Below are 25,297 nucleotides of genomic sequence, written 5' to 3'. Positions count from 1 at the left end.
TGACGGAGTCCTTCTTGGATGACAGCCACTGAAGAAGAGGACTTAACCCTTGTGATCCCTCAGCTTCATACTGTACATGATGTATTGTTGGTCACAATTTAGAGTCACCTGTCCTGTCCCACCTCCCCACAGTTTCGACATTTTACTTACTGTACCTCTAACGTGGTACACAAGATTTAGCAGTGACATTGATCTCCACTGGAGCAGGAATAAGCAAGGGCCTTTCTGCATAGCAATCCTTAGGAGTAACAATAAACATCAAGTGTGTCCTGAAGGGACAAAAGCCTCAAAAATGCTCTGAATCAGACAATGGGGCAGGAGACAGCTGGTCTGGTTTTTTAGGAGATTGCCCACGTTGTCCAGGCTTGTCTGAACATACCCTGGGGTCCAATTGGGCCAGGGTGTTTTATGTTGTATTTTGTAATTACTATTTTTTTAGTTAGGAAGAAAACAGATAAGCCTGTTTACTTGAGTCATATTTAGAACCAAATACTACATGGCAGGTACTGTTAAATTTCTTTTACTTCCATTAAAATCACATAAAACCTAGATGTCCACAGCACTTTGTACAATGCCAACAGACTAATCACAGGCATTTTAAATGATTCAGGCTTTGCTGCATCAGGGTGGGTATTTCATTGTAAGTTGCATCAGTTTTACACACCGGCACATGTTTAGAGAGCTGCTACAGTGTGTTGACTGTAGGATTTAAAGATGGAGGTGGTTTTGCATTTAGCATTTAGTTATGGTAAATTAAGCATGAATACAAATCACAGACATCTTATGATTACAATTGTAAATCTGCCTCTAACAGCAAGAAAGGTGATAACAATTATGTCCTAAATAGATATATATGTATGCATGAATACTGCATATGGAAAAAATGTGGTATTAAGTTACAGGAATGGTAACAATGGAATGGAATGAATTAAGTCAATTAATAGCATTTAAAGTAATATCATCACCACTGTACCTCAGTTTCTTTACTTGTGTCGCATTTATGTTTCAGAACCACTGGGAAGTCTTACTCATTAAGCAGTACTGTTTTGACATTTTCAAAAGAAAGCTAATGCAGAAATACAAAATAATAGTTTCCCATCTAATTTCATAGAATCAGAGAACATATTACTTTGGAAGAGACCTCTAGAGGTCATCTTGCTCAATCCCCTGCCTCAGATACAGATAATTATTTTTCTACTATTCAGATGGAATTTCTTATTGTAAATTGTGACTGCCATCTCTTGTCCTTTTGTTGTGCACCACTGAAAAGCGTCTGGTTCTGTCTCCTCCATAATGCCCCTTTAAGCATTGTAAGATGAATTAGATTTCACTTAGCCTTTTCTTACCCAGGATAAATCAACCCAGTTCCTTCAGTGTCATTTACATGTTGCGTACTGCAGGACCTTGGATGTCTTGGTGGCCCCTCTGATGGACACTTTGAGTATGTTGGTATCTGTCTTCTATTTTTGTGGGTCCAAACCCAGACACAACTCCAGATGCAGCTGTATCAAAGGGAATAATTCTTTCTCTGAGCTCCCTGACTTTATGTTACTAATGTAATTTAACATGTGGTTAGCCCTCATTCTGCAAGGGTGCACAGATGAGTCATGACAACCTTGCTGTCCACCAGGATCCACAGATCCTAGCCAGTCAATTATTTTCAACATCTTATTTCATTTAATGTGAGAAAAAATTAATTAATCAGATTTTGGGCTTCAAAAATGAAACTCTCTTGGAGTCAAGGAAAATGTAAAACATGTCAAAAATAAGCCTCTAAAATCAAGCTAATAACAATCATAATTTATAAAGACAAAGATGGTGATGAGAAAGTAAATTTCATCTTTGTTGTAGTTTTGAATATCTAAAGTATGTTGAATACATGATGTAAAAAACTATACTAATGTACAGTTTAAAAGATATAATATTAAAGTATTACACATAATGTCAAAGATAAAAATCCCTAGACTCTGATATATAACAACAAAAATTAAGTACCAAAAAGCAGTTAATGAAGTAATGGGGAGGGGGAAGGGGGAGGGGGAGGGGGAGGGGGAGGGGAAGAGAAGGGAAGGGAAGGGGAAGGGAAGGGGAAGGGAAGGGGAAGGGAAGGGGAAGGGAAGGGGAAGGGAAAGGGAAGGGAAGGGGAAGGGAAGGGGAAGGGAAGGGGAAGGGAAGGGGAAGGGGAAGGGAAGGGAGTTTGCAAGGAGTACAGACTGGTTAATGCGCAGCTAGAAAACATTCATACTATGATTAATAGCAACAACTGGGACAAAAATGTAGTAGCCTTCCAGAAGTTCCAGAATAGTGACTACATCCCTAATTGGTTAAAATGTTGCAACTTGAAAACAAATGCAATAATAAATACTCTGATACACATTTGATAGTATATAGATAGAACAGTTTTAGTTAAGGTGAAATGTATGTTTTGAACTTTTTAGAATTCTTGGAAGATCAATAAAGAATATATTTGATAATATATTCTGCATTTTAATTAGAAGGTCATTAAAATAGTTTTGTTATGGCTCTTCATTTAAAAAGTAGCATTTACTGGCTAATAGGTTGAACACTTGTATGAGAAAAGATTTCTTAGCTGATATGAAAACAGTAATTTTAAAAATAAAACCTTAGAAAAACACTGAAAGGTGCACGTGCATATTATCCCTTATTTTGTGTAAGGACAGGGGATTATTTTTTACTTTCTTTCAGAAGTAACAGTAGTGTAAAAGGCTGCCACTTTATAATGAAATATACATGGGTACAGAATTAATTATTAAAGCAGAGAAAACATGCTTCATACTTAGAACTCATTTTTACATTCTGAGATTAATGGTCCTTTTGATAAAATAAAAGATTAAGAGGACAATTCTAGCTAGCCCAGCATGTATTTGTTACCCCTATATTCTCATCAAATAGCCCAATGGTAAGCAATAAGTGGAATTCTAGACCACAACTGGTGCATATCTGAAAATTAAGCTGCTTTTTGGAGGATTATTCACAGTTGATAGTCACTGTATTAGGTGATATCACCACATCAGATTGTAATGCTTAAAAAAATTTAGATTAATGATTAGCATCTTAAATGCATAAAAAATAATTACCTGGAAAAAAAAAGGTATGAGGCTGAAGTCCCTGCTCTCCATGATTGTTATTACTGATGGTTACTAGCCGTGTCTAATTAATACATGACAAAATACTCAAGCAGTTGGATCAAACGATCATTGTAGGTCCTTTCCAACAACACATTCTACTTCAATTCTATTCACATGAGCATTCCAAACTGCCTTTATGCAAAGTCAGTCAGATCACCTTCTGAGGTGGCAAATCTGTGGAAGTTTGTCTTTCTATGCCCTTGAGAGCAAATTTACTGTCCAAATTATCTGCAGCTCTGTACACAAGAAAACATAGCTATACCCTCATTGTAATCAGAAAAGTCTGAAGACAAGATCTCTGACAGAATGACGGCAAGAGATATGTGAACAGCAAGTTGTATTAACTTCTTTTCATATTTGCTATACATAACAAAATGACTTGTGGTTGGAGTTAATTTTATGGGCTTCTTTTATTATAGAACAGAAATATCAGATTTATCACTGCTGGTGATAAACATATTGCAAATATTTTGCTATGCATTTCTAATTTAATTTATTAATGAACAATCTGAATAAGTTCAAGTGTAAAAAAGGAATAAAAATACATGAATATGTTCAATAAAGATCAAGGTAATCTTTATATGATAATCTTTATATGATAAAAAAAATAATATTCCATTCTCATGTTGGGAAGGGTCTGTGCCTACATGCTGCTTATAGTTTGTAAATAAAGAACAGGACAAATTCAATGATGTTACCGAAGAGCTTTAGACAGCAACTCATTAAACATTTGAGGAATGAAAAAATAGTATAGCAGAAACACGAAATAAAAATTAGTTTTAATTAACCAATAAATAATAACAATTAAAAAAGGTAAATGTATCTTTCCTTGTTAGCTTGAACTAGAAAACTACCAGCTAATTGGCAACATTGTCAACTATTATTTGAGCGCAGACTAAATCAACCTCTGAGAGCTGTATGACAGCAAGAATTTTAAACATGCAAGCTTACTTTAACTCTGAAAAAAAATAATCTTCACAACTGCAACACTTGAATCCTCAAACTTACATATGCTATAGTCTTTTGCATCAACTAATAGTTGCTCATGTTTCCGCCCAAGCTGCTGCAAAGGTTAGACTTCAGCAGAGACATATAAAGGACTGCAGTTTTCACTGGTTTCACCTGGTTAACATGTGAGGATTTTTTGTCAGCAAGCCTATGAACTCATCTGTGAATGTATTAGCTAATAATGCATGTTGGCTTTAACATTGTGGAAGCACAAGGTCAACCCACAACTCAAAAGAAACTGAAATTCACCTGAGTCCAACTGTGGAACTGATGTTTCAGCTGGGCTTTGTGAAAACAAATGCATCTGACATACAAAGTGGGGACCCCAGTTTACCAACCCAGGAATAGTAAGAGAAGAAAGGTTCCAGTGCTCTTATTAAATGGCAAGAGAATGCAGGTGTGTCCTGCCTGAACTGGTCTTTTTAAGAGTTTGAAAGCACAAGGTAAGAAGAGCAGAGTAGAAACATCTCTTAATGTACAGGTTCATATGTACAGGTATTTATAACTCCTTTAGTGTACAACTACTGGCTTGTGACCCTTTTTAGAATTTCTTTCAATATGAAAAGAACACACCAATATTGATGGTGTTACTTTTCCAGAGCAGAACTGTACTTCAGTGAACTTAGTCTTCATTGAAAAATTATTCATTACATTATAACACAAATCACATTCCTAAAGAGGTATGTATTTAGACTGAAGTGTAGATTACACTGGAATCACAGAACTGTGAGTCGACTTTGGTGTTCAATAGGCTTAGGATGACAACCAGCAAAACTGGAAAGTTGTTTTCAACAATATCCAGCTGAATCAGTTAAACAGTCAAATTTGTATTATGAAAAGTGAGAGGAATCAGAATCATAGAATTGTAGGGGTTGGAAGGGACCTCTGGAGATCATCAAGTAAAACCCTCCTGCCAGAGCAGGTTCATGCAGAACAGTTTGCACAGTGTGGTGTACAGGAGGGTTTTGAATGACTTGAGAGACAGAGATTCCACACATCTGGACAGCCTGGTCCAGTGCTCTACCACCCTCAAAGTAAAGTTCCTCCTCATGTTTAGATGGAGCTTCCTATGTTCAATTTTGTGCCTGTTACCTCTTGTTCTGTCACTGCAGGAGGACACTAAAAAAGACTCTGGCCCCAACCTCCTGACATACACCCTTTATACACCCTTTAGGTATTTATAAACACTGGGAAGATCCCCGCCCCCTGCCCCCCATCTTTTCCAGGCTAAATAAGTCCCAAATCCCTCAGTCTTTCTTCATAACAGAGATGTTCTTGTCCCCTAATGATCTTTGAAACCCTTTGCTGTACCTTTTCAAGCAGTTCCCTGTCTTTCTTGAACTGGGCACAGTATTCCAGATGAGGCCTCACCACAGTAGCATAGACTGGGAGGAGAACTTCGCTTGACCTGTTGGACACACTCTTCTTGATGCAGGATACTATTGACCTTCTTGGTCACAAAGTTACTTTGCTGACTCATGGCCATCCTGTTGCTCAATAGGACCCACAGTTCTTTTCCACAGAATTGTTTTCCACCCCCTAATTGGTGCATGGAATTATTCCTCCATAGGTGCAGTACCCTACATTTATCCTGACTGAATTTCATAAGGTTATTCTCCACCCAGCTCTCCAGCCTGTCCAGGTCAAGCTGGATGGCAGGACAGCTTTCTGGTGTGTCAGCCACTCCTCCCATTTTTGTATCATCAGCAAACTTGCTGAAGGCACATTCAATCCCTTCATCCAGGTTGTTGATGAAGATATTGAACAGAACTGGACCCAATACTGACCCCAGGAGAACATCACTTGTTACAGACCTCTAACTAGCCTCTGTGCAACTAACCATAACCCTCCGAGTTCTGTCTTTCAACCATGTTTCAATCTAACCCACTGCCTATTCATCTAATCCACACTTCCTAAGATTGCCTATGAGAATGCTGCGGGGGATGGCATCAAAAGCCTTGCTGGTAAAGGGAGACGATGTCCACCCCCCTCTCCTCTTCTATCCATCCAGTCATGCCCTTGTAGAAACACCCTTTTTTAGCTTCCTTTTTCATCTGACTACTCATATATCTATAAAGATCATTATTTGTGATATTATGAAGTATTTATGTTCCTGAAATAAGTAATGGATTTACCTGAACATATGAAAAATAACAGTAATTTTAAACCATAGAAAATCAGTTCCAATATATAAGATTTAAATTAATTATTTTAAAGTATAATGTGCCACTTAGGTGGAGGTTTTTTTTTTTGTTGTTGTTTTTTTACTTTTAGTTCTGATATTACAGACTTCCACTTATAGCACTTAGATTGTCTCATTTATACAGAAACTGTTTAGCTGGTATTCCTTTAAAATTAAGACAATTTTTTTTTGCATGATATTGAAAGAAGCCACAGGAGAGAAAACAACAACCCACAGATTCTGTCACTTAGTGCAAAAAAAAAAAGCAGCATGGTACCTGTTTCCGGAGTATTAATGTGCAAAAGCTGAAAGCCAACAGGGACTTTCTTATTAAAACATCTAAGGTAGTTTATTTTTGTCCTGATAACCCACCACATGCTACTGTTACTGTAAAAAAATCCATACTGCTATTTGAAATGTAAATATAGACCCAGCCATCAAATATTTTATGAAAAATCACAATTCAACCACTTCAGTAGAGTTTTTATCAGTCACATTTAAATAAAATACATTTGTGAAGGTCTTGGCCATTAATGCAGTAACACTAATTTGAAACTAGCACTAGGAAAGTTACATCATTATGGTTGAAAGGAAATGTAAATAACTTCTCACTTTAATGGTAGGTGCATCTCACTAACACCACTGCTACATAGTATAAACAAAAGTATCGGTCCAGTAGGTTTGATCACAAGTTTTTAAGTATGTGCTTAAATCTCTTCAGGAAGAGAGCTCTTTCATGTCACATTGATAGCTATTTTATCTGAGTTGTCAGCAAGCTTCAATGGAAGAGGGATTTTTTTGGGAAAAAAGGTTAAAATTTAGGTCTTGCTGTTTCAGGAATATTTCATGAATCTTAATCTGAATGTTTGCTATTCAAAGATGCACTTGCACCATAATAAAACATGTAAAAAGCATTCCTTACTTAAACTCGTTCCTGTTGAGTTGTCCTCATTAATAGCTTCATACAAAGACAAACTCTTCAGAGATAAGCAAGACAAGATTCAAATGACAGAACCAACAGGAAAGAAAGTGAAAGGGCAATAAACTCAGTTATTAACCAAAGAGATAATATTAATTAGCAGAGTAATAATGTGAGGAATGAGAGCAGTACTGATCCCAGATCAGAACTCTGTAGCATAATAGATGTGAGCATGAATTTTATGGGAAAGTTTCATAGAGGCTAGTGACAAGAAAAGGACACTGAAATGATGACGAATTAATTTCTATTTTGGAAACCATATGGAATCTGAACTAGACCTTCAGGAAATAAATTTGGCCCATGCACAAGCCTAACACATAGTGGACAACGAAAGTGAAACAATGAAAGAGTAGCAAAATATATAGTGTTTATCACAAGACCGATAAATACAGATTTCTAATAGAATAAATTTCTAAAGCAGAGACATTTGTTGATTATGTTCTTAGAACACATGTTTTCAGTGATAGTGAATATATTCTGTTAATTTGTTAGAGAAATACAGCGGGAACTTCTCTTAAACTTCTCGCGGTTTCCTTTACATAATTTACACTTGTATTAAAACTGCTCAACACATATGTTCAACACAGAAAAATAAAAGATGTTTACAAATTGTATTCAATTGTCACAGTTTGTTAGCTCTGCATTTTCATCAGTCAACAGCACAAACAATACACCAACACCCAGTGTCTATGCTGGGTACTGACTTAAGTGTTTGAGATTCCATTTATGCAACAGAACTAAACCATAATCATGATGTAGATGATCTGAACTGCTGTGTTTATCAATCTATGTGATGTCGAGAAAGCATACTCATGTGAATTAGGTCAGGATATCCACGGCTACATAATGTTAGATGATTACAGAAAGCTCCAAAGTATTTTTTTTTCTTCCAGATGCTACAGATAACCTCAATAAGCAACAAATTCATACTTGTAGAGGATCAGTCTTCCTGTTATTCACACATGCCATTTTTACTACACTTCTATGCATTTCAAGGCTAAATTTGCCCCCAAATTTTCAAATTAAAAGACTCTATTTACATAATTTCTACAATACTTTTTCTTAAAATAAAAATACACCTAACTATTTGCCACTTTTAACCTGAAGTTGTAACAAAAAAATCTGACTTAATACGACAAAGTAATTGAGGAAATTATTAGATCTCTGAGCATCAAAGTAGAATGGTTATAGTATGTGTGTACCAGAAATGAAAACATCAAACACACATTGATTTTTATGTTGTCAATTCCATCCATTTTGTCACACACAGAGGACCCTGCTATATTTGGGTAAAAGAAGGAAAGCTGACAACTAATGGACAGAGCACAAGCCATCCATTAATTGGGATAGCACTCAGAAGTCATTTTCAGGGTAGATACAGAAAATTCATCAACACTGCATTTGAAGCAGTGAAAAACCTTTCTGGCAAACAACAAGAATTACTTTTAAAGACAGATGTTTCTGCTTGCAGCTGAAAGCTTGAAGCAGAACAAGTCCTGGCCCTTCTAGGTGGTAACGTGTAGTTAGGAAATGCTTTTTCCACTTCTGAAAGGTTCCTGTCTTTGAGAGCTAGCCGTTTAACTGAAGGAGGAGGAGCAATTTGGGTTTTTCTTGTATGTCAATCTACCAATTTCTGAAGCTTACAACAAGTGTTGTGTCCTCTAGGCTCCATAGTAACGTGAATTGTCTTTATCCAAGGGCCTAGCAAATCACTATCACACAGCAGCAGTCGACCTTTCTTTTCAATCTATGCACTTTTCAGGAGTTATAAATCAGTTGACTTTCAAGCTCGATGAGATGGCATATGCCCTAGTTTGAAGAACAGATGGAGGCTTGGGGGAAAATTGTTTCTGCAGGCTTGCTGCAAGCAGCACTGCTCCATAAAAGTGAACCATTCATACTAATTTCTCACATAAATTACAACGGCAGGGAGCACCAGCCCATTCAGCATAAAATCTTTCATCTAGCTTTCAGAGGTCATTTAGCAAATTTAAATTAAAGTTATTTCTGATACATGGCTGGGTTTTCGTTCCATATGCTTTCAAGAGCTTGCAATTTACGTCAAATAAAGGAATGGCTTTAACTGTGTATGCAGGGGAAAAGGAACAGTAAATTAACTGACACAATATTACCATTTTCTAGAATCATGGGGTAAGTTGTGACTATCAATTAGTCACAGAGAAATTAATAACTGACATGGTAGCTCCATACTATAGGAATAAGGTAAACTCTCACTACTTTTTGCAAGTCCTGTTTTAGACTCCACTTGAATGGTAGTGCCCAGATTCAGCACCAATGTTGTTAAAATAAAGGATATCTCAGTAATTTCCAGGAAAATATTCTTTGCTTTTAAAGGAAACATAATATTCAGCTATTAAGCAAATATATGCTGTCATATTTAAATAAATATTGTACTTTATCTGAGCACGGAGAACAGAGAAATTCCATTAGATTCTTAAATAATAACTATGAAACAAATGGAGAAATTCAGACTCTAGAAAGAATCATATTTTTGAGAACCACAAGTGGTAAAAGAGATGACTACATTGAGTAACCTCTAATACATAATGTGGCATAATTGATCATTTCACCAGAAATTATAGTTTATATGTACAAACTATAAACAGTGGATGAGAATGTTGATAAGTATTGAAATAGTCCATTTGAATTTTATGGGAGATCATTAAAACATAGTGTTTTGCTACGCTGTTTTGAAATAGCATTTTGATAAGATTCTTTTTATAACCTGTAACATCACACATTTCATTAAAGACTGGCAAAGATGTTGCCTTTTCAGACATGAAAAATAACAGAAAAGAGTAAATTCATGAATGAACTGTGGATTAGGATTAAGAAGCAGTGACTCAACCAAAAAATTCATATTATAGAGGCATTTGCTACCTAAATTTTTAATGACTGGTTTAAGCATGCAGTTAAATGATGCACTATTATTAAGAAAAGTTTTTCAATTGAAAATTCATTCTAATATAGTTCTTTTGAAAAGCAAGATTTGAACATACTGAATTGATTTACAATTCATATTACTTAGGTGTGTGATCAAATTAACGCAGAAATTTCAAACTTGCGAAATCTATTGTTCCAATGCTTTCTCTGACTGTATGCATCATGGAATCAAAACTGGAAACATCTAGAGTTACTTAACTTTAGAAATGCTGCCTTAATTGAAGGATATAAATTTGGTACTCTATTTTAGTCTGTAAACAGAAGATAGTTAATTCTAGATAACTCAAAATCATAGAGTCAATATAAATGGTGACTTTTGAATAAAAAACCCCCACTACGTAACTACTCAATATAAATACAAAATTAACACATTATTAAATGTAAAAGTGACATAAACTAATGTTTAGGTGAGAGAGAGATTTAAACTTGCTGTTATGGAAGGGATGACCATAGACGATCATAACTTCTGTGACTTTGACAACTTAGGACATTATAATTTACATTTGATCAGAAACTGATTCCTGGGATTATTATCAAGGACTGAAAACTGAATCTGTCAGAGAGTAGTTATAAAATAATAGAGAGAAAATGAATAATATTTATCTACAGCAATAAAGATCCCATTCAAATGCAGTCAATAGGAATTTTGTTGTTTTATTTGCTAGATGTGATACAGCATTTGTTCTGTAGCTGTTCTGTATGATTTTATGTCATAGAGTGGGCATAAGTGAGACACATACACAATATTGCTTAAGAGATTTTTGAGGAATTTTCATTTAGATGGAAATCAGGTCACAGTCATGAAGATGTGGCTATTCTATTTTTTTTAGTATTATGCTTTTAAAAAAGGAAACCAGAACAGACCTGCGATTGCAGCTTTTACTGACAATGAAGTAAAAGTCACATGCGCATCAGTAAGACAGCACTTTTCATAGTCATTAGCTGAGCACTAGTATCACCGTCACAAAGAATTATGAATGGCATACGTCTATACACAACTGTTTAAGAGTAGTATTTGACTGTGCTTGCTTTAGTAAGCCATAGTATACAGATCACTAATAAATTCTGATTTAAGATGAGGTTACAGAGCTATTACTGCATATTTCATTTAAAACTCAACAATTCTTTCATGCTACCATGCAGTATTTCAAGTCTGCTCTATTGCTAACCACAGAAAACAGAGGTTTAAACTGTCCTTTAAATAATAAAAGTATTATTTTCCAAACTTTTCCTTTATACTTCATCTTTTCATACAACCATAGGTTGTGGTTTGGTTTTTTTCCAAAGCAAAAAATTATTCCCCAAAACTTCATTTCTTTACCTCAACTCATCTTTTTAGTCTCTCTAAATGACTATGTGTTTTTTCAGGCTTAAGAAATTCTTGCTTTCCATTGTCTTCCTTAGAATCCACAATGTACTTTTCTGTTACACCAACACAATTGTATTTGAGACAGGCTTAAAAATGATCACTGAAATGATTAGAAAAAAGAGCCCTCTGGGGAAGATACATAGAAGAAAACTCTGAACTGTTTGTTAAAACATTAATGGAAACATTAAATAAAGAGAAACAAACACTGCTATGTGCTGTACCCACTGTGCCTAAGCATGATACACAGCTGCTCTTTGTATATAATCTTGCAAAAAGCTTTCATTCTGCATTAGAACTCTTGTGGGGGAACTACAAGTTTTCTTTAAGATGTCAGTGTCCTCTCAAAATCTTTCATTAATCAGATATTAAACACAGTTCAACAAAGAATAGAAGCAGAAAAAAGAAAATCTATATCTGAAAATAAATCCAAAATAAAAGTACTATTTTTATAGGCAGTTTGTTCTCATTGGTTTCACATATCTAAGGCTGTAATTCCATGAGCAGCTACACTAATCTAGAATTTAATTGTTGAAAGTAAGTTTCAAGATCCTCCAACTCTCCCATGTTCTTCACTGCATTTCATTACTGTTTCTTTTTCCTTCACCAATACACACCTTTAGCACTCATAGATGCCTTTGTAATCTAAATTCCCAGGATTGTGAATCAGTTGCTAATCCAGAAAAACCACATATACCTTTTTCACTCAGTTCATGAGATTCATTTACTCACAGAGGGCTCTGATAAGCACCAGTGCCAGTGCCAAGCATGCCTTAGAAACAGAAAGCAGAAGAGGTGAAGAAAAATAGGAGTTTTCTCTTGTGACAGCAATAAGCTATTAAATCCCCTTGATTTCTAGACTTACACCTTTGAATTGGAAGACATTAGTATAATAATGGGGGTCATTCTGTAAGATAAATGAGCTCCCTTCAACCATTTTTAGTTTGTCTTGGGATATGAACTTTGGGAAGTGTTACACGAATTTACTTAATACAGAAAAACATATGGTGTTTATTCATGAGGTGTAATGTCAAAACAATGCCAAAAAATGAAAAAATGTTGAGACACTACTTGAGAGCTCTGCAACTGAAAATTTGCCTCCCATCTATCTCTGCTGGTTGATATTTTAAAAAAAGTATTTTGTCTCACCTAAGACTTATTTCTCAAACAAGCGAAAAAGAAAAGAAAAAGAATAAAAAATTTAAACTCCAGCCATCTTATGGAGAAAACTCCAAAGCAAAGCTCAACAGCAAAACCCCAAAAACAACTGGAAAAAAAAATTGTGGGCTTTTTGTTTGTTTGTTTGCTTGCTTGGTTTTGTTTGTTTGTTTTAGTGCTGAGTATATGTACCAGCTTAATTATAACAGCTCCAAATATTTTATAAATTAATGTATAATGTGCCCATAAAACCAAATGAAGATTGAAAGATGCTAATAAAAATTGCATTTCTGTGGCATGTTCAAATTATTTGTACTTCCTAATACCAAAAGTAAAATATGTATACACACAATCCAAATTCAAGATACTAAGGGCAAAACATTTTCTTTAACCACTTCATCTAGTCTCAGTCACCAAGAAGTAATTTTGGTACCTTATACATAGTAACACCCACGCAGGACCACGCACCCATGCAGGGAAGAGAAGATAAAGAGAAACTGAAATCATACAAATCATGTTCATTTTGATATTTTGCTTGAGAAGTTTGAGGTTTTGAATTTGATTTTCATTTCTCTGCAATTGTTAAAATCCTTTTGAAGAATTGAAGCTTTTCCTCCCCCTTCGACAATGACTTTCATAACTAACCCCATTCTCTAGAAACTTAGTTTTCAAACATTCTGCTGACTCTGTGCAATATACAGAGAGACTGAATGTCAAACACATTCTTAATAATTCAGAAATACTGTCTCAGTTTTATCAATTTCCTTAGTTAAAGGTTTAATTGCATTCTGACCTTTTTTAATTCAGTAACGTCTATTTAAAATTGGAAGCCCTATGAGCTTTTATTATTTGTAGCTTGATATGAGATTGTGCAAAAGAACACATTACTACTTTTGAAATAAAACGGTGATATACACATCCTAAAATAGAACTGCAGGATCCCACATAAGTGGTCAAAGGTCTTATATTTTAACACATTCTTTTTCTAAAGAGATTACTTTCTACTGTTTTCTAACTCTAAATTAACAACAATTTATATTCCAAATTCTTACAGTTGGTACACATCAGAAACACATTTTCAGACCACACCATTATTATTCATTCTCTGTTTATGCACAAAAACAGTTGCTTCAAGTTTGGAAAGGCTCTTGAACATTTGTTGAATAAGTCAAACAAATAAGTTGTTTATTTCTAGATCTCCAGAGCTATTGATTTATAAAAAAATATTACAATATTTGCACAAATTTTAAGGCACTAATATCTCGTAAAATTCTATTCAATGACCACTGAGGAAGCATGAAAACAAATAAAATATTTAAATCAGATATTAAAGTAGTACATTAAGTGTATGTCACTTAGCACAGAATTTCCCTGAATGGGGATGAAAAGTTTTACATTCACTTAAATGTAACCAAACCCAGAAACCTGTGTAGTGAGTTACAAAGATGGTGGGTTTCATTTCACAGATCACAGAACCATTCAGGTTGGAAAAGACCCTCAGGATCTCCAAGTCCAACCAATAACCCTACTCTACAATGTTCACCCCTTAAACCATATTCCCAAGCACCACATGCAAATGACCTTTAAAGACATCCAGGGTTGGTGACTCAACCACCTCCCTGGGCAACACATTCCAATGTCTGACTACTCTTTCTGTGAATTTTTTTGCCTAATGTCCAGTCTAAACCTACCCAGTTGTAGCTTTAGGCCATTCCCTCTTGTGTTATCACTAATTTCCTGGGAGAAGAAACTAGCATCAGCCTCTCCACAACGTCCAAATACATGCTGAATCTTTGACTTGAGACTCTCCTATTGTGACTGTCCTAAGGTAGTATGTTCTCAATTCAAACTGTCAGATAAATAGAGTGAGTACTTTAGATCATGCAGTTCAGCAGCAGTTTGGAGGCTTGTAAATAGCAAATTAGCAAGATGACATAGAATCACAGAATATCTCATGTTGGAAGGGACCCATAAGGACTACAAAGTCCAACTCCTTGCTCCCCACAGGACTACCTAAAACTAAATCATATGACTACAAGTGTTGTCAGGATGCTCCTTAAACTCTAACTGCCTTCCTCTGGAGCTTGTTCCAGTCACAACCACTGTCTCAGTGAAGAACCTTTTCCTAATGTTCCATCTGAACTTCCCTGACGCAGTTTCATTCCATCTCCTCATGTCAACTAAGCAGTCACTAGCATCATCTAGTGGAATGCTAGTCATTACACTGGAAGTATATGCATCAAAGGGCAATTAAAATGAAATAAATTGTCTGTACTTCTCAGTCTCATTTTTAGAAAACAGAAGCTATAACACCTCAAGATAAAACCTACATTCTGCAGGTTTTTTTGCACATGCTAACAAATCACCTTTGGGTTTTATCTGATGATAACAGATTAAAGCACTGATTTATGTTGTAAGCCTGTCTTGTAGTCCTGAACAGACATTTCTAGGGTTGCTGAAAGACTAGTTGCACTGGAATCTCATTCTGATCATTGCTAATGTCTTGTTAGATAGAGATTCTCTTCGCTGCAAGAACTATTAATTGTTCCTTGCGCTGATTCAACACATCTAAAGACAACAAAATGGTAGTAGCAACATATCTCTTTTTTATACTCTAATAAGCAAAAATGCTATTTTAAAATCTAGTTACTAAACTAATCTACTATATAAACTAAATATATATTACCACTTACCATGCTATAGGTCTAATACCATTGGCTTCTTTAGGAACAGAATCAGACGTAAGATTGCAAAATCCCTCCTATTTGCTTTGAATTAACATAGCTATACATTTGAAATTTGTATCATGTTCTTGACAAGAACAATTTAAAACCTTCAAGAAATCTGATATATTTTGCTCATGTATATCATGTTCGTTTTTTGTAACTATCACTGCTTCCAACAGAATCTTATTCTAGTCCAGTAAGTAACACACACACACACACACACACACAAAGGTAATTCATGATAACCAAAATAATTAAAGAGTTGGAGCAGGTTAGAGATCAGCATTCATTTTTCAAATTAAATTTAAAAGTCTGTGGTAGTGACTTAGCAGATTGGTTAAATTTTACAAATAACATCACCAAGGCTTTTAGAGAGAAACACAGCCGCATTGGAATGGAGTCATTAGGCAATACATTTATTTTGAAGCCAATTAACCTTTTGTCAGAGAAATGTCGGAGCTGTAATGGTTTCAGCAGTGGAGGTCAGCCTGTAACAGAGGCACGTATGACAGTGATTACGCTGTCTGACATATGCTGCAGACTGAGAGTACAGCTGTGGAATGAAAATCTGCCTTCGTTTGTATTCTGCTCTGCATTTTCAGGGAGCAGGCAATCTTGACCTATCCATTTAGGTAATTAAAGCTTCTATTTGGAAATGTCCTGCAGGAAGGTGAAATTTGGGAGAGATAAATTGCTGCTGCTCATTGTATCCAGCCACTTCCATCATTTGATGGACTGTCTGAAACAGCCTGCATTGCCAGGTCCTCATAAAAATAGAGATGAATCGGGCAGGAGACAATTCTCTAAGGCAAAGCAACTCTGTCATCTTCCTTTTTGCAGCACATAATTGAATTGTTAGCCAAGGCAGACAGCTGACTCAGGGGCCTTTCTCTAATGGCTTCCCCACCATCTTCCATTTGCTAAGAAATTATTTCAGCTTATTTACTTACAAGTTAACTTTGTTTGACAATGAGAGATGTCGATTCAATAAGCTCAGCTAGCTGTCACAGCTGTGTCATGACTTACCTTCCAGGCGATTTTGTTTCCTTTAGTGTCATGCTCAAGGGCAATTGGGAAGTCTCCTCGATCATAAAACTTGCGAAATGCTGTGGGCTTTGTCGGCCTTTCTTTAAATGCTCCTGCAAGTGGGGGCCCTCTGACCTTAAAAAAACCAAACAAAACATATGAAACCCATAATAATGTATTTTTAGAAAAAGTCTAATTTATATGGCTCAAAATAGAAACAGATGAGAAATAAGAATAGTATTGATATCCCAAATGATAGTTTGCTTTCTTCTTTACATGTTTTACTTCACTTCTTTCTTCACTTTGGGAATGATCTACAGGTTTTGTTAACTGGGGGTTTTGGGGTGTGGGTTTTTTGGTTGGTTTCTTTGTTTGTTGTTTTTTTGTTATGACTTTCAGATCATCCCTTAACAGCTTTACAGTACCACAGCATTTTTAAGCAAGAATAAACACCGAGAATATATTAATATTATGTGGTAGAAGTTGTTGGAAAATTAAGCATTTTTTTCTTTCTAGAAGCCATTTGACTTGATTTACATCTAATACAACTGTCCTCACCCTCCATTGTCTTTCCCTCCTGATTATCTCATTGTCACCATATTTCTTTTCTCAAATACTATGGGTCTGGTTTTCATATGATTTACAGCATGTCCGGCACCTGATGGTTGAAGCACTGGAAGAAACAATCGAAAGTCTTCTCTCAGACCATTCCTCTCTGCTCCTCAAGAAATTTTATTTACCAACACTTAGTCCCTTATCTGAGTTATTGCTGGTTACCACATTGTTTAGCCTAAGTGCCTGAATTAACAGACCAATTAAAAAATGCTCACACTGGAACTTATTTCTCAGCCAAACATAGTAGTAACAGCATCTAACTTGTACCAAGAAAATAGAATTTCAAGTGCTCATTTAAAAAATGCTTTAAAAGCTCATTAACAAAACAATCTCGAATGTTAAGGAGACTAAGAGAGCTAAACTAATCTCAAATATCTGTCACAGATTCCTCCCTGAGAAACTTGCCTTTTTTTTTTTTTTAATAGCCATACCACTGGGATAATTCCCTGTGTATCTCTCGGATGAGGAAATAAGTCTACTGTTAGCAAATTCACAGATGACACCAAGTTGGGGAGTACTGTCAATTTGCTGGAAGGTAGGAAAACACTTCTGAGAGACCTGGACAGGCTGGGTTGATGGGCTGAGAGCAACAGTATGAGGTTTAAGAAGGCCAACTGCAGGGTCCTATGCTTTGGCCCAATAACCCCATGCAGCACTATAGACTGGGGAAGGAGTGGCTGGAGAGCAGCCTGGTGGAGAGAGACCTGGGAATGATGGTTGACAGCCAGCCAAACACGAGACAACAGTGTGCCCAGGTGTCATGGAAGGCCAATGGCATCCTGGCCTGTACACGGACTATCATGGCCAGCAGGACTAGGGATGTAATGCTGCCCCTGTACATGGCACTGGTGAGAGGCCTCACCTCGAGTACTGTGTGAAGTTCTGGGCCCTCACTTCATGAAGGATATTTAAGTGCTGGAGAAGGTGCAGATGACAGTGATGAGACTGGTGAAGGGACTGGAGGGAAAGTCTTATTAGGAGAGGCTGAGGGAGCTGGAGTTGTTTAGCCGGGAGAAAAGGAGACTCAGAGAGGATCTTAGAATCATAGAATCAATAAGGTTGGAAAAGACCTCAGAGATCATCAAGTCCAACCTGTCACCCAAGACCTCATGACTACTAAACCATGGCACCAAGTGCCACGTCCAATCCCTTTCTGAACACCTCCAGGGACAGTGACTCCACCACCTCCCTGGGCAGCCCATTTCAATGGCAAACAACTCTTTCTGTGAAGAACTTTCTCCTCACCTTGAGCCTAAACTTCCTCTGGCACAGCTTGAGACTGTGTCCTCTTGTTCTGGTGCTGGTTGCCTGGGAGAAGAGACCAACCCCCTCCTGTATACCACCTCCCTTCAGGTAGTTGTAGAGAGCAATAAGGTCTCCCTTGAGCCTCCTCCTCTGCAGGCTGAACAATCTCAGCTCCCTTAGCTTCTCGTCACAGGGTTTGTGCTTGAGGCCTCTCATCAGCCTCGTTGCCCTTCTCTGGGCAACTCTGCAACTACCTGAAGGGACATTGTAGTAAGGTGGGGATCAGGCTCTTCTCCCAGGCAACTCATGACAAGATGAGAGGATATGGCCTGAAGCTGCACCAGGGGAGGCTTAGGTTGGATATTAGGGAAGCATTTCCTCAAGGAAAGCATTTCCTCAAGGAAAGGGTAATTAGACACCAGAATGGACTGCCCAGGGAAGTGGTAGAGTTGCCATCTATGGAGGTGTTTAAGGAAAGATTGGATGTGGCACTTAGTGACATGGCCTGGTCGATGTGGAGGTGTTAGGTCATAGGCTGGATTTGATGATCTCAGAGGTTATTCTAGTTTCAATACTCTGTGATTCTTTTGTCAAAACAACCTTCATGACTTGCTACATTTTGCAACACAGAAAGTATCAGTTTCCAAAAAAAGGTGAGAGCTTCAAGGATCGTAAATCATAGCCAGCATCTTGTATTGTTCTGTTTGTCTCTCTGTCTTCAGTGACCCTTATGTTAGTATCTAGCAGTACAGATGTTCAGCATCCCAGTGAACAGAATGCAAACGTCTAACATCTTTTGTTTCATTTGTGATATTGAGGAATTTAAGTGTGGTAACTAGAGATCTAAATCTGACGTGGTGCTTTTTTCCTCTAAAGTGTTTTGACATTATTTTCCATTGACCAGGGGAGAGGGGTCTCCTAGTGATACTGCAGACTGTGCCTTAATAGAACTACTAAACTGTGATCTGTTGTCATTGCTGTCACTGATAGACCATGTTTAATGAAAATAGATATGATATGCATAGCTATAACTTTGCTTAGTAAACACGTCTTCAGCAGTTGAGAGTAACATTACAAGAAAAGCATTTCTTACAAAAGTAAATAAAGATGTGCTTATTGTTCTGCAGTGAACCACAAGTATAAGTATTTTCACTAATCTTCTGTTGTTTTTGCATTTCAGACAAATCTGAATGGCAATGAGTAGGATCCTTTTTCTTGTGATACAGTCTGGCTGGTAGATCTCCTAGCACTACATTTAGTCTCTCATGGCCACATCATGCTGTCTTCTCATAGTTATCCTTTGATTAACTGCCACAGTAAGTATCTTTTTTAGTTGATGAGCTTTATGGTAATATCAGAATTTCATGTCATTAGTTTTAAGTGCATTACCTCGTACTTTGTACTATTATTCTTAATTCCATTTCTATTACACCAGTTCTCAAAGGCTTCCACTTCCATCAGTGTGACACCATGTTCTTCATCTATTTTAATAGCAACTTCAAACATTATGTCAACTATAAATTTCATTATACAATCTTAATTTTATTTGTCAAGGTCACTAATGAAAATATTAAAACAGGTTAGCCCTAAACCCACCTCTTAAGAAGTTCAGTAACAACTTTCATCTATTACTGTATTTCTCACTCCAACAATACACTTCAATACAGAGTTTCTTACTGTGTTGGGTTTGTGCCTGACAGAGTTTTAGTAGTAATGAAGGGGGCACAGAGGTGGCTCCTGAAAGGCATGTCTAGAGGCTCTCCTGGTTCCAAGTCAGACCTGCCTCCGGCCAACGCTGAGACAATCAGCATCTCAGCAATAACACATTTAAGAGAAGAAAAATATCCTGGGCACTTTTTTTTTTCTTTCTTTTTTTTTTTGGGGTGTGTGTGTGGAGGTGAAACAACTTTTTTGGGGGATGTGAGAGAAATAACTCCACAGACACCAAGGTCAGTGAAGAAGCGAGAGGGGGCACCAGAGCAAAAAATTCCCTGCAGCCTGTGGTGAAAATCACACTTTTTTGTTCTCTCTTTGCAGACTATCACAATGCAGGAATGCCAGTCACAGATTCAAATCAAATGCTATATTATTGAAAAAAATAGAAAAAAATAATCACAAAACAAACCTAAAAAAGAGCAACAATTAAATTCCAGAACAGAGTATCCACAGTGAGAAATCATCTCTCTTTAGGTCAGCCATGTACTCCAGGAAACAAAGTCAAATTTATTTCTTTTTCGCTTTCCATGCAGAACATTTCTCACAAAAGAAAACTGTTGAGCAGTTGTTCCTAAAAGCTGATGACCATTCTTAACAGCTCTTTTCCTCATGCAGATTTAGCATTTCTCCATGTGCAATTCATTAGGACCTTCCTAGGTATAATGTGACAGTTTCTGAAGAAACATCGGGTCCATAATTTCAGAATGTAGAAACCAGCAGGATAATACCTACTGATCCTAGTGACAGTTGAAATAATCCCATTTACCAAGCTGCTTATATAGCTATGCTTTTCAAAATCTTACTAAAATGTTATGGCATGAACTTTAAGATTAAAATGCTCCAAATGAATCATGGGGAGGTGATCACAAAGGGAGTTCTTAGAGGTTGATATTAGGTCTGACATTGTCCAATATCTTTATAAAGGATGTGGATGACAGAACTAAATGCTTGCTTACCAAGACTGTGGATCATACCAAACTGGAAGGAGACGTAATCTATGCCAGAAGGAAGAGACACCATGCAGAAAGGCCTTCACAGACTAGAAGACTGGGCCAACAAGAATTGCATAAATGTAATGTCTTGCACATGAGACAGAATAATCCCAAACAGCACTACAAGCTGTGTGGGATCTAACCAGTTGGTCTGCTGCTTTGCTGAAAAGGACCTGTGGAGTCTCGTGGACAGTACTAAACTTGATTGAGCAGTGCCTTTGCAGCAATAAAGATAGAATGAGCCCTGAGTTGCATCAGTAAGATGGTCAGTAGATCCAGGAGCTTCAGTCTATTGACATTTCTTAGGACACATCTGGAATATTGTGTCTAGCTGTGGTCTTGACAGTACTTGAGGGGGAAAAAAAACAACCCAAAAGGTTGGACCAGATTATCTTCAAAAGCCTCTTTCGTATGATGCTTCTCTGTGATTTTATGATGCTAAGTAAAACATACAAAAATAAATCACACACTATTCTTCCTTGTGATAATGAGTTTTGTCTTCTTACTCTTTATATTGTTATAATTGCTAACTAAAAGAGGCATTCTGAAAGTACTCAGTTTATTGGAAAAACAGTAACAAGTACTATCTTCTTCAATCTAAAAAAAATGAAAAATTAATTGCAGCATAGCTAGAATGAATGAGATTAGAGTTCCAGTTAATTAAAGGCTAACATTCATGATGGTAAAGTATATGAAGCAATGAACAACTTCTGAGATTTGTTAAATGCCAAAGAGAAGTTGAAGAGTTTGATAATTGCAAAACTAATTTATTATAATTGAACTATGCAACAAACAAAAGACACAAGCCATGGAGAGAAAAAAATAATGTATTTCTTTCATTGATTCATGGTCATTTAAAACCATTTTATCTGGTTGCATTCTTAGACTTCTCAGTGATGACACATTAGGAACAGGACTAAGATTTAAACAGTGATTCATTATTTGAAATTTCCTAAATAAGCATCAAAGTGTATGCATACAGGGAGCTAAATGTATAGCTGCAGAGGACAACTGGTGACTTTTGTGAAAACTAACACTAGTTTCATGAGCAGTTTAAGTCAGACAAAAATTGACACTGAGATGGAGAGAAGTGATCTTTCCCACCTCATGCACTTGCATACTACCACAATATGCTGCACTCCATTAATGGGACACAATTTTATGTAGGTATTCAGAGGACCAGATTAAGAGCAGAGGGACGGTTTTTTTTAGTTTGGCTTTATTGTTGTTGGCCAGGGTTTTTTTTGTTAGGGTGATTGGCAACATACTAGATTCTTAAGTGGTTTACTGCAAAGATGAGTGAACACTTCAGCTGTCACAAGTGAGGAAGCACCATGGAGTAGGACAAGAAAAAATAGAAGACTGATTCTTCAAGGAGTACTGCTGAATTTATACTGAACACCAAGAAATAATTGGATATACGCTTTCTCATTTGCCTATGCAAATATAAGTTGATTTAGTAAAATCAGAAGTCAATAATTTTTCAATTGCTATGTGGAAAATGAAGATGAAATCATATACTAAATTGTAGAGATTCAAGATATTAAGAGATCAATTTCACTTCCTAAACATAGAACGGACTGAGATTGTGCTATCATTGTACAATTTTTTATATTTATATATATAAAGAAAACACCAACGACTTTGTAATCAAATTTATACGGTTGAGGATGCATCTTTACTTGATTGACCTAGGTTTACACATTTAGGTGAAAACTCAATAGGAAGACTGGAATTTAACCATATGCTTTTATGCTTTCTTATCTCACACACACACAAAAATTATTTATGAAGCTATAGGGATCAAAACTTATATGACCACAGAACTCCTTGCCTAAAAAGTGCAGTCCTTCTTGAAAACATAATACCATGCTATCATTTTAAAAGTGACATTTTCATAAATAAAACTATAAATCCTATTTCTTTTTGTACAGACTGAATAATGTATTTGTATAAAATGTCACTATCCACATAATGGAGTACACTAATGTGTACTGCTGTCACAGGTAGATGTAAAGGTAATGGAAGGAAATGTTTCTGTAACCACTGCTATGTCCTCATCTTCACTGGTGTTAAACTATTACATTACTTGGCTAATGCAGCATAGTCCAGCTGTCAACCCACTTATTTCTCCATCAGAAAGATCATAATTCATTTTCTTGTGTACTGGAGCTAGAAGCTGCTGCCAATTCCTAATGTAAACCTCAAGTAAGATGCAAAGTATGTCAAATAAGTCAAATAAATTACACCATACAATGAAGAAATACTCACACCAGCAGGAATAAGGGCCAAATAATATGCTTAGAACTATGCAGTGACATGTTGATATACAAAGATTTACTAGAACCATCAACATCACAGTTCTCACCGATACAGTGTGATAGAGCTCTTGACCAACAAGACTTTGGCACAACACTGTCCAGATGTAATCTCTGGTCTGAAAGCAAGCCTAGGTACAAAAGCTATGTCCTCTGGTTTGTGCTTCTGAAGTTAGCATGCACACGAGTACTTTATGTGTTTCTGTACCTGTAACAAAGATAAACCCATCAAGACAAGCCTAGCAATCATGTATAAGAAAACATCAAGATTTTGGCAGTTACCTATGGACACAACAGAACAGTAGCATGATAATTGTATTTGGTGAAAGGTCCACAGATTTGATAATTAAAGTAATATTAGTAATAAAGATTTGGAAACACAAGTCTTTGTAACTGCACCAGGCATCCTGTACAGTGTATACTCTGACTGGCAATAAGTAAAAAAAGACTCTACTGCTTTGCGTTCATTTACTGATACTAATTTGATTAAAGTAACATAAGTCTTAGTACAGTCTACAATCATGTTTTGATTTTGCTATGCAGATATAATGAGAAATGAATGAGAAACTTCAAATGACAGAAGAGTCGCAGTAAGATGTCCCAATAGGTACTCAAGTTACACATTAGTTCCTTTTATTTAATATCAGTATCACAAGTATTCAATATCAAAAGAGCATGATCCATCAACATGTATCAGACAAAAGCTTTTTCTATCACAAAAGAAACAAGAAGATCTTTCTTCATATGTGCCACTCTTGATATACATTTAAATGGTGTTACATCTACTGCATAAAAGCTACTTCTGGCCCTCCTGCACAAATCTGGACAACAGATCAAAGCTCATACTACAGCTTCAAAAGTCAAAATGAGAGAAATCAATTTTAACACCCCCAAACTACTGGTAGGTCAGCAAACTTTATAAATGTTTCTAAAGCACCAAAACTTTAAAGAAAATCAGACATGATTTTTTACAAAGATATTGTATCTCATTATCGCCTTGAGACACTACTGAAAGTAAGTCATAAATTGCATGCAGAATAACTCTATTTCATCACCTCAGAAACATTTTTGATTCGGGAAAAGATAAGTGGTTTTGATAAGCCAGATGTGTCTATGTTACAAACTGCTCTATATCACTTTGTTCTCAGAGGGTCCTCCATCTCTTATTCTCTGCTGGAACATAACACAATTACTTAATATAATTTAGATTTCTCTCCTGATACTTGCCAAGCAATTTCCTTTAATGCAAAGGGAGGAGAGTAACAATTGCTAATACATTGCTCTCCTTCCTCGAGTCCACAGATGAATAATATATTTTTTTCCCTATTTTATTAGTTTCAGAAGGCCTTCTGGTGCATCAATTCCATTAAACCTGGGACGCTTCTAAATTTTTCCCAATCACAGAAATTCTTCCATCTGCAGTCTAATATTTAGAAAAATATAAATTCACTGAGAGTACATTTGCATTCATTTTTCACCTGGGATCACAAGTGTGCTTCTGAAGTGACACCCAATTATGATTCACATTATGATGAAGCAGTTTCTAATTGAATGAACTAGAAGAGTCCTTCCAAGCAACAGTTAGTTTGAATGAAGAACCGTTATATCCTCAGCATCAGCTCTTTTCCTTGCATCAGTCAGCACTACTGCCTTACATAGAAATAACCACAACATTCTTTATGGCTGTGTATATGTACTTTTTGGATGCCAAATCTACATGCTGCAAGTTATAAGAATGTTCTTGACAAGGAAAGAAAATTAAATGTGTGGCTTTTATTTCTTTCAGTTATACATATAATTCAATTACATAGTTTTCTGATTTATGTAATTTTTTGTCCTTTATAATGCTCCTA

The 25,297-nt window shown here is 36.3% G+C and overlaps 1 protein-coding gene across 1 annotated transcript in view; it reads right to left on the bottom strand.

The window, feature by feature from the left end:
- PACRG (parkin coregulated) overlaps window positions 1-25,297 on the bottom strand; it is a 221,252-nt gene that overhangs the window by 154,378 nt on the left and 41,577 nt on the right. Inside the window, exon 3 of the mRNA XM_009898923.2 lies at window positions 16,559-16,693. Coding sequence (XP_009897225.1) covers window positions 16,559-16,693 — 135 coding nt within the window. The remainder of the gene's footprint in view (window positions 1-16,558; window positions 16,694-25,297) is intronic.

The sequence above is a fragment of the Dryobates pubescens genome, chromosome 6 (assembly GCF_014839835.1).
Source record: "Dryobates pubescens isolate bDryPub1 chromosome 6, bDryPub1.pri, whole genome shotgun sequence".
NCBI lineage: Eukaryota > Metazoa > Chordata > Aves > Piciformes > Picidae > Dryobates > Dryobates pubescens.
The sequence above is the reverse complement of the archived record's forward strand: the minus strand, read 5'-3'. Positions and strand labels throughout refer to the sequence as shown.